At 41.5% G+C, this 10,152-nt stretch overlaps 2 protein-coding genes across 4 annotated transcripts in view; one reads left to right on the forward strand and one right to left on the reverse strand.

Annotated features, from left to right (window-relative positions):
* LOC118412572 (exonuclease 1-like) overlaps nucleotides 1-4,801 on the reverse strand; it is a 7,800-nt gene extending 2,999 nt beyond the window's left edge. The window contains exons 1-5 of the mRNA XM_035815516.1: nucleotides 4,614-4,801; nucleotides 2,856-3,119; nucleotides 1,577-1,729; nucleotides 914-1,068; nucleotides 9-403 (exon numbers count right to left, since the gene is read on the reverse strand). Of these exons, the coding sequence (XP_035671409.1) occupies nucleotides 9-403; nucleotides 914-1,068; nucleotides 1,577-1,729; nucleotides 2,856-3,119; nucleotides 4,614-4,691 (1,045 nt within the window). The 5' untranslated portion in view covers nucleotides 4,692-4,801. The remainder of the gene's footprint in view (nucleotides 1-8; nucleotides 404-913; nucleotides 1,069-1,576; nucleotides 1,730-2,855; nucleotides 3,120-4,613) is intronic.
* A 142-nt stretch (nucleotides 4,802-4,943) lies between these two features.
* Nucleotides 4,944-9,906, forward strand: LOC118412590 (dual specificity protein phosphatase 2-like). Of its 3 annotated transcripts, none has more exons than XM_035815543.1 (3): nucleotides 4,944-5,102; nucleotides 6,371-6,530; nucleotides 7,349-9,906. In XM_035815543.1, exons 2-3 carry the CDS (start codon nucleotides 6,420-6,422, stop codon nucleotides 8,438-8,440), a joined length of 1,203 nt encoding a protein of 400 aa, XP_035671436.1. In that variant the 5' UTR covers nucleotides 4,944-5,102; nucleotides 6,371-6,419; the 3' UTR covers nucleotides 8,441-9,906. The 3 variants fall into 3 exon arrangements, with proteins under 3 accessions (XP_035671436.1, XP_035671437.1, XP_035671438.1); XM_035815544.1 differs by lacking the exon at nucleotides 4,944-5,102 and adding an exon at nucleotides 5,157-5,246; XM_035815545.1 differs by lacking the exon at nucleotides 4,944-5,102 and adding an exon at nucleotides 5,744-5,764.
* The last annotated feature ends 246 nt before the right edge of the window (nucleotides 9,907-10,152 follow it).

Raw genomic sequence — 10,152 nt, forward strand, 5'->3', positions numbered from 1 at the left:
CGGGGGTGGTTTGTAGGTGAGGGGATTGAAATCCCGTACGGTGTCACCAGTATGGATGTCTATGTTACCAAGTGCCATGCCTAGAGCAAGCTTCCCTGGTTTGTACTCCCCTGCGTAAGGCATGTCTGTTGAAATTACGCCGGGCGGGTACTCGTGTAGGGGTACAAGCTCTTTCTTCATGGGATCGAACGCCAGCTGGTACAAGAACGTGTTATCTGCCTTCACGAAACCCTCGATGTATTCTGTCGGCGCCACGATGCTTGACTTCAGGTAGGATCCGATCTTACGCAGAACTTTTGTCATGTCCGATTGATTCGTCAGGGAGAGAAGTTTGGCTGCTTTGGCGGGTCCGATACCGTGTAACGACGGGAGGTAATCACAACCACACAGAATACACATGTACCTGTAAAATAAAGATGAAATACATGCTTTTTGGTACGGCACCCACAGAAGAAAAATAGTACTGTGAACTATCAACGTGATAAGGTGCCAGTCATTAAGCCCTCATTGAAGTCCTCACACATCATACAGTGTCTAGGACAGTCGGTATGAGAACTCAACAATTTGCAACTAAAAAGGGGAGGGTAGTCTCATGGCCTTTTCGAGGCCATAGCGGCAGTGTGCTGTTATCCATTGTGCCTAGGGCATGGTATTTGCCTTTGAACACCCCGAAGTCAGGTGCCCATTTCTACACCTGGTTGGAGTGAGGAGTGCAAAGATACAATGTCTAGCCAGCAGTAGTGCCAGAAATCAAACGATTGACATCTCGTCCAGTGTCCGTTAGCCTAGCCTCTCGACCATTCCATGTTGTATGAGATGAATCTAAATGTAGTGTACATTGATATTTTATGTTAAACAATGAAAGGACACTACTTTGTTTCTACACAATCAGTGAGTCTGACTTTTGTCTGACCTGAATTTGTCGAAGGTGAAGTTTTGTGCTTTAATCTTCAGGCACTGCGACAGGCGGTGTTTCTCGATCATCGTCCCGTTGCCGTTCAGGTCCAGTTTGAAGATCACACGATCACAGCCGAACGCCAGGAGATCCGAATCCTCTGTGATCACGGCCTGGTCAAGAAACAAAAAGAGGAGGGTGACCTTTGCAAGCTATTACATAATTCAGGGCTTGAAAAACTTTTTTTCTGCATACCTGCACTGGTGCAGGTAACATTGAAAAATTACCTGCACCAGACAAATTTTACATGCACCACTCTGAATTTAGGAAGTATGGATCATACTAAAATTGTTCAGGAACCATATGCTATTTTTCTTTTGTACTCTATAGGTGGTAACAGTCAATGCAGTTAACAACAATCCATATACACATATCACAATCCACTTCATTATAGGACATTTATGTATAAAACCTAGTACATGGACCAGTGCAGGTTAGGTGCAGGTAGACACAGAAATACCTGCACAGCTCCAATTCTACCTGCACTAACCTGCATATGCAGGTGGTATTTGGAGCTCTGATAATGTAAACAAACTTTGACTATGTCCTGCAATTGTTGACACAAAACATATTACATGTATACATACTGACATAGACTGAATTCCAGTAGTTCAACAATACCTGTGCTATCCCACACTTGTTTAGGTATGCCAGTTGAGCATCGGCCTCGTAGGGCGCCACGATACAGTCCACTCCGAGGGCGCGACAGGCCTCCATCACCTCATGAGCCATCTGTGGTGTCACGTTGATGCACTTCTGGAAGCACTCTCTTGCCTAAACAATTCACATATAGGACAGGAGTGCACACAGAAGATTAAGTTACAGGTCCAGTCCAGGTCCTTGGACGGTGAAAAAAGTTGGACCTGATTATGGTAGTCAAGTACAAATATGTAGCACTAAACCCCCACCCCAGGCTGCAACATTTTTGCAGAAATTCATACAACCTTTCGAGACACACTCTTTCCTATTTTTTTTCATGCTCACACCAGTTTTGCCACTTTTGGCTGCCCAGCAGTCTACAAACAAACAACATGGATCTGTAAGACCCCATTCACACTCAGAAAAACGATTCGAATAAAAAAACATGTTATCCAAATAAAACTACCCGATCCAAATAAAACTTAGCAGTATGAACGCTCCCAAATCACTTGGATTTCATCGATTCGAATCCCTCGCGATCCACCTCGGGGAGGTAGATAGAACTCCTGGAAGTGGATAAAACTGCGCCGCGGGGAGTCTCGATTTGTACGATTTGGCAGTGTGAACGCGCAAGTGGATAGGATTCACTTTAGTGGATAGGATGCAACTTATCAAAGGTGAGTTTGCTCAATTAGAAGTTTTTCTGCCAGTCCGAGTCTGAAAATGTTCAAAGCACAATGTTGTTCCAACAATCATGGCTTCGCTCCCACTCCCAGATTGTTCTGTCTGCCGCTCTGGTGGTGTACATCTGAGATGTACTACAGCTAGCCCAATATGCAGAAGACTTTGTAGGTGAAACCGTCTCGCGATCAAAGACCGTCGATTGCGTTCCCTTCTACGACTACAGAACATTCTCCAGAGGAACAACAGCATCAAAAGTTGGTGGATTCCCGCTATTTTGAGCTGTAAGAAATGACGCTACCCTTTGACCTCAACCTTATGTTTCATTCGGATAAGACTGAGGGCGCACTAATCGGATTACCGAAGACGGGTGTGAACGCAATTTTGGATCGGATAGAAGTTTTTTTATTCAGATAAATGTTAATAGTTTTTCTGAGTGTGAATGGGGTCTAAGACTAGCTGTGCCGTGATAGCATGATGGCGAGCCCAATCTGCTACAAGGCATTAGCTAGAACCCTGCATCAGATTTGGGGTGCCCATCATGTCCTTCTGTGGTCTACAAACAAACATGGAAGACTACCTGTGCCGTGTTGCCGTCCCTCAGGAACTGTTTGCCCTTCTGTAGGTACAGCTGTTTCCTCTCCCTGCGCGAGTCCTCCACACCCTGTTTGGACGGGAGGTTGCACCCGTCGAACACGATGACGGGCTTGATGCCGTGGGACAGGAGCATGTTGACGTACTTCAGAACAAACTTCACGTACATGTCCGATTTATCGCCTCTCGCAAGATCCATGGCACAGGCAAATGCGCCACGGTAAATCCAGCAGTAGGCGTCCACAGCAACCTGTGATTGAAATTTGGAAAAAGGCGATGTACCACCAAACTACATAGTTGTGATATTTCGTCTGACTTGGCAGAGAGAATTATGAAGCAAAGTAAAACTGGCCAACAGAAAGTGTACTAATACATCTGAAGATGTTAGTAACATCTGAAGATGTACACTTTTGTGGGCCAGCAGAATAATCAGACGTTTAAATCAAAGTCCTAACGTTATATAAAATATTATGGAAAATGATGTACTGACTTGTACACAGGGCTCTAGCCAGCTTCCGTTTTTCCGTCAATTGACGGAAATTTGCTGCGTTTGACGGAAAAATTTTAAAGCCAATCCGTCAACCTTGACAGACAAAAATCTGATAAAAGCTCCTTGGTGGAATCTACAGGCGGCTTCGGGACGCCATCCACGGCCGTAAAAGCCACACACTGTTTGTTTTGCTATTGTTGTGATTGTTGACAATGTGTGTCGGTGCCCTTTCGCATACGATGATCTCATTAAAACCCGTTTTCAAGGTCTCAGTTGTCTCTCTAACTCCTGGAATAGTGTTTTCACGACGATGGGAATTGGCTGACGGAAAAAAAATTCGAGCTGGCTAGAGCCCTGCTTGTACATAAGAAAACATGGACGTTAGAACATAATCTATCATCAATGTATGAGTCATTTTTTCATAATAGTAAAATAATGGATAGACTAGCTGGGGCAACGATCGCAAGGAGAAAAACGTAATTTAGTGTTGTTTTTCTCTGCGACGTTGGGGCAAGCCCCATTGGGCTAAACGGTATTTGCGTATCTGTTCCGTGGAGATACATTTTCCTCCGTTTTTTTGCACGTCCCTGGCTTCCCTGGAGTCTTGCACACTGCGCCGTCCCGTTTTGCGATCTCCGCTTTCCCCAAAGTAGCCCGAAAGGCAACCTTTGTCAACGGATCGCTATGCCTAACTCATACCGTCTGCCATCTTGGATCACTTCGTCGATCTTAGTTGTGTTCGGGACAGCCTTCGGCAACGCTCCGGAGCCTTTCCGCTTCCGACCATAGCCGGAAAGGCTCCGGACATCGACGAAGATCGACGAAGTGATCCAAGATGGCGGACGGTATGTTTAGCCCAATGAAGGAAAAGGTATCTCCACGGAACGGATACGCAAATACTGTTAAGCCCAATGGGGCTTGCCCCAACGTCGCAGAGAAAAAAAGCTAAATTACGTTTTTCTCCTTGCGATCGTTGCCCCAGCTATGGATAGACGAGATAAAAAAATACTAATTTGTTTATCAATTCAGGTCAGGTTCAATGTAATATAACCAGCTGCTGCCGCGCCGCGTGCCTGCCGAAGGTCGTCTATACCGGTTATATAGATATAGATACAAACCTAGGACGCCATATTTATATTACGTCCTTGATCAAACCGGTTTACACTGAATCAATATATTATCGTGCCTGCCCTCCCCACCCAAATATTAGAAATGCCTGAGCCACCGTTAAATAATTTCTCCACATAATTTTACCGTGTAGCCTGCCAACATTTTCACGTTGACTTGGGTGCTGGCGTCCTTCAGGAACGGTAGGAGCCCTTGTATTCCCATCTTGGTCTAAATTTTCTGGGTTTTTATACAAATAATTCGAGGAATTCACGGCAAAGACATTTCTGATTTTCCCGCGTTCCCAAGTCTAGCGCCTGCGCACTGAAGACCAGAAAGTTGTACTTTTCCGAATAGGGGAAAGAATGAAGTAATGGTTTTCTAGATTCAATCAAAATCAAATTACTAGATTTTAAATATGGATTGATATCTAAACTTCTAAATCATGTTCAGAAAATTTAATTCAAAATGACCAATATGTATCGTTAATTAGCTTTAAGGACATTTATAACATTTCATAACTCCCATAACAATAGTCGTATCATCTCTTGAAGGTCAGAGGTTATCCTTATAAAGGTTGACTTTTTCCGAACAAATTCCTGACATTTTCCGATGATCATCTACTAAAAATGCGAGGTAAGATCGCATTTTCCTCAACTCCACTACGATTTCGTACACAGAAACGTCCATAGTGACATAATAGAAAAGAATTTGCCTTTATTTGGGGTTGGTGTAGTTTACTCTTGCTGTTTGTTTAGCGGGAGGACTTTAGCATGGGAGGTGGGCACCTGTTGTTTTAACAGATGTCAATTATGTAAAGCTCATTTTACGGTAAATAGTGCTAAATATACCCTGACTTGCCATGACAACTTTGAATTGTCGTACACATAGATCGTGCTAATCATTTGATTTGGTGTTGATGGATTTTTTTCATGTCAGTGTGAAGAATTTGAACTCTACATTTTTATAGTTTACAATTGGCCCCAGCCCAAATAAGTCAAATTCAAGTATTTTTTTTTTAGAATCAAAAAAAAAAAAAAAAAAGAAGATACCCTTTGACATACCCGTGTCTCTCCATCAAGTGTTGAACATTTGAAATGCCCCCAAAAAACTGATGTGGAAATCCCACTGGTATTTGTATTTTGGTTGCTATGGTGACTAATGCTACACTACAATTGGCAAATGAACAGTGTGATAACAATGGAATTATGTTGCTTAAGAACTGTGGAGGGCAGGCTATTTACATGCAAAACGGTTGGTAGAACTAGGGGAACGTCTTTGTGTCACCAGACCCACAGGTATTCCGGCTCTTCTTTTTAGTTTTGCGACCAAAATCGCACATAAAGCCCCTTGTTTCCAGTAAATATAAAACATGTTATATTGTGGCTGTTATGCATGATCAGTAGTTCAAATGGAATAGAAAGACAAACAAAACTGTAGTTGTCCATCATCATTCTTCATTTGCCTATACTAGTTAGTAGGATTGAATTTTTGCATTATACTCGTAACGATCAAAGTTCTCTTTAAAATTAGGCAGCATGTCAAAATAATTATTCCTGGGCACATGGTACCATTATGATCCTTTTGTAAAAATAGTTAATTTTATCCAGAATACTATACGGTTTTTGCGGTGGCCACTTTACCACAAACTTAAAATCACCTCAAACATTTTTCCATCATAGTTTTTTACTACAGTCAATGGCGCTACCGTGAACTTAAAACCACGTGACCCCTCCATTTTCCTGCTACTGCGAAAGTAAATCCTGCGAACTCAAATGTACTAGTAGTTGACTTTATCACACGCTCACTTCCCAATTTATCTTATGTTGTTCCCCATCTCAAACTTGCTAGCAGATTGGTGTTCAGGTTAGCATATAATAACATATTTCATACTTTGCCTCCAGATTTTTCAAGACAGCTTAGGGCTGTGCAACACATGCGGGACCCACCAACATGGGACAGGTGCTGAGCTCAAGGAGATCGTCCAAGAACTTCAGTCCGCCCCCCTCCCCCATTGGTGCCACTTATGTCAGTTATGAACCAGAGTTTGTCAAGCATCCGGAGGTAAATACTCTTACTAGTCTTAGTTACTAAGGCCTTAGTAAAGAACTAAAGTTTCCAGTCTCCTGACTTGTTACCTTAGCAGAATCCTGCTGACCCCAACCATTTTTTTGTCCACTGGCAGGGAAATTGTTTTATCTGACATCTGAATTGCTTTTATTTTGACACCTTTGGTTTATTGATGGATGACATGTAAAAAAAAATCTACATACTGAGCCCAATTCTGTTAGGTCCCAAATGAGAGACACATCATTGATTATCCTAGGCCCTATCATAGTTAATCACGTAAAACGCTTGTAGAAGTCACTGTTAGAATTAGATTGAAATTCTACCCAAACATTTCTGTACCTAGAGCAGTGCCATCTCTGTTAATAAAGTATAATAAGCCTTGGGTCACACAGTTGTGCAAGCAGTGCTGTACAGCAGTGGGTAGTTGTAGTAGTACATGATTGTACAGTCATTATGTACAGTTATGGTGCACCTTACTGGTACATGTTCCATTCATTGTCATCCACAGATTCGAATAAGTTGATTGCTCTCAAATTCATTTGGTAGTACTAATTGTAACAGATAAATGATAATTTTGTTAGGAAAGCCCCTACCCCCCAAAACCCCTACCTACTGTCTGAGGTTTTGATCTGATTAAAACATCATTGGACAAACTACCTACCTTATTTTTGGTAAACTTAAGTGTAAAATTTACAATGTTAATAGTGTAGTAATCACGCTTGTATAATTGTCAGTGTGAGGTTGTAAAATAACCTAAGTATCAGTAAGTAAACTCACTTAAATGTGAATTTGTTTATCTTTGTGTTTTACAGCCAGAAGAGACGGACACAGCCAACAACCCAGGTAAAGCTGCAGACAACAATCCTCCCAACAGTGTCCCAGCTAAAAATGTAAGTCCTTTCCAGCCAGCTTTTGGGGATAATGTGTACCCAACAACAGACTCCGTAGCTCAAACTCCGTCTGTGGAAATGGGGGGGAAGCAAGGGGGAAAGTTCTTGGTGCCCGTTCCACCGGAAAAGGACACGTTGGAAGATGGCTACTGCACTTCTCAACAGCTCTTTAACTACATGAATGACTCCATGGGTAGCCATTTTATCTTCGACACCAGGTACATGTTGATTCTTGACTGCCGCGAGAAGTCTGCGTACGCAGAGAAGCGCATTGTGACGGCAAAACCCGGAGATGCCATCTACACAGATTATGGCTGCCTACTACATGACGGGCAGTTGAAACACTTTGTTTACATCGTGCTGTATGGAGAAGGCAGCGAGCTGTTTCCCGGCTCGGAACTTTTCCAACTGTACAAGGAAATCAAAGCCTGTGAGTACGAGCCAGAAATCCTGGTCGGTGGATACGAGGAGTTTTCACAAAGGTATCCTTTCCTTTGTACAGACAGGATGGTCGCTAGCGTTGCCGACCGCAGGGCGTACATCTCGTATTACCCATCGGAGATCGTGCTGGGGGCCTTGTACCAAGGTCGCGGCGACCAAGCCACCAACGAGAAGATTGTAAGCGACTTAAAGATCACTCACATTGTCAACATTTCTAAAGAGCACCCAAATGGCTTTCCTCTCTACATAAAATACATGAACGTAAGAGTTGACGACGACATGTCGGCTAACGTGACACATCTACTACCTAGAACGACGGAGTTCATCGCGGAAGCAATTGAGAGCGGGGGGCGCGTTCTCGTGCACTGTAACCTTGGCATAAGTCGCAGCTCGACCATCACAATGGCGTACCTCATGAAAGAACGTCAGTGGACGATGAAGGATGCATTCGACTTTCTGAAAGAACGGCGACAAGTTGCGCAACCAAACATGGGGTTCCTCAGACAGTTATCCAAGTATGAGGTGGAGTTGTTTGGAGCAAAACTGACAGATATTGACGATATCTATTTCTGATAACCCCCCGTCTTTCAGGTTGTTGAGTTTGCTCAATCAAAATGATGGAATTTAGATTTTGTAGTATATTTTTATAGACAAGGTGGCAAATGGTTCACAAACCTAGGCACGTTTGAAGTTCATATTGTGATAGCTTTGAAAATTGTAAAGGCAGTCAGCTTCAATTTCAATTTTTAAAATCTCACTTCTCAATAACACCAATTTTGCAATAAGCTACTCACAATCGTAGGACAGGAAATTTTACCATGCATAAAGATTTCTACAGATTTATAATACATGTATCTCAATATTTTGTGGCCAAATTATTCAAATCTGCAGTACTCCATATTTGTAATTGTCTATTTTTGGCAGATTTTGATATTTGCAACGCAAGGTAATGGCTAGATGTGCTTTGCAAACTGTATTTTTTGAGTCAGCACCTTTAATGTACATGGTGCAATGGTGAATATCATAGTTATAACATACAGTCATGTACATGTAATACAGATCGATAGACTGATATCATTGTAGCTCACACATCAATAGTACATGTATTAGAGGACCAACTTCTCAATCATTGAATTTAGTGGTGTTATTACCTTCATGAAAATCAGGGCATTGCAATTGGTTTGTTTATTTAGTTGTGTGTGTCCAAAGTTTCACAATAATGACATTTGAATGCTACTAGGGACACTAACAGGAGGGTTTGCTTCAAAGGTCCTAGAGAGGCAGGCAGGAAATAGAATTGGCCAGGGTTTTCCCAAGGGGTCTCATGCAGTATACTTAAGACAGCTCAGAGATTATTTGAAGATAAACCTCAAAGGGAAGAAAAGTCTTCAGATTGTTATAGTATTTACAAGATATTTACGAAATTCTAAATATTTGTCACTGGTTTGAGATTTTGCGGATATATTTCTTTTGAATGCAAAGACAATCATTAGAGTACATAGATTTTGTTGTCACGTTGTAATAGGACCATTAGTTGGACATGTAAATTTGTTGTAAATACACTGTAGGAGAGTGTAGGTTGAAGTCACATGTTAATGCTTAATATAGATCTATGCAATGTTCTAATGCAATTTATGCACTTCTCATGATTACTTCTCAGCAAGAAAATGTTATTACTTTGTTTAGTAATGACTTAAAGTTGAATGTCTGATTTTGGAATAATCAAAGAGATCTTTTCACTAAAATCTAGCCTCAACAATGTCACTATAGTGGCGAGAAAAGTATGAAATATCAAAAACTTTTTAATTAGTAAAAGAAGCAGCATTGACAAGCATGTCAAATTTCTACTGTCAAATAATTCTCAACTGCACTCTTAATTGATTTTAATTTGCAACAGATATACATATGTACATATACCTCATTAAATGTCACAATGTTCTTGTCTACATCATGTACCTTTGAACTCTGAATAAAGAAACAGCATCAAAAACGGTATCTTTTGATCTCGACATACCAGTTCAGCTGTTTGACCATTTGAACCAAATAGGTTTTGACCATTTATATCAGTTGACATGTTTGGTTTGTATCTGAAATTTGTGTTACATGTATATGGCTACAGTATGTGATTGATACAGTGTCAGTCCTCCAATCTATTGCAGAACTGTAAATGCAAAAATATTCGTGGTGGTTTTATGTTTGCTGTTTTTGCGGTGACCACTTTATAGCAAACTTAAAACCACCGCGAACATTTTTCTATTATAGTATGAGACTATAGTCCACGACAC

The sequence above is a fragment of the Branchiostoma floridae genome, chromosome 3, assembly GCF_000003815.2.
Source record: "Branchiostoma floridae strain S238N-H82 chromosome 3, Bfl_VNyyK, whole genome shotgun sequence".
In the NCBI taxonomy this organism is placed as follows: domain Eukaryota; kingdom Metazoa; phylum Chordata; class Leptocardii; order Amphioxiformes; family Branchiostomatidae; genus Branchiostoma; species Branchiostoma floridae.

Bases quoted from the DNA above. Each gene is read 5' to 3' on its own strand.
- LOC118412590 (XM_035815543.1), top strand. From the start codon at position 6,420: ATGGGACAGGTGCTGAGCTCAAGGAGATCGTCCAAGAACTTCAGTCCG. The intron at 6,531-7,348 runs GTAAATACTCTT...TGTGTTTTACAG, and splicing joins AGTTTGTCAAGCATCCGGAG to CCAGAAGAGACGGACACAGC.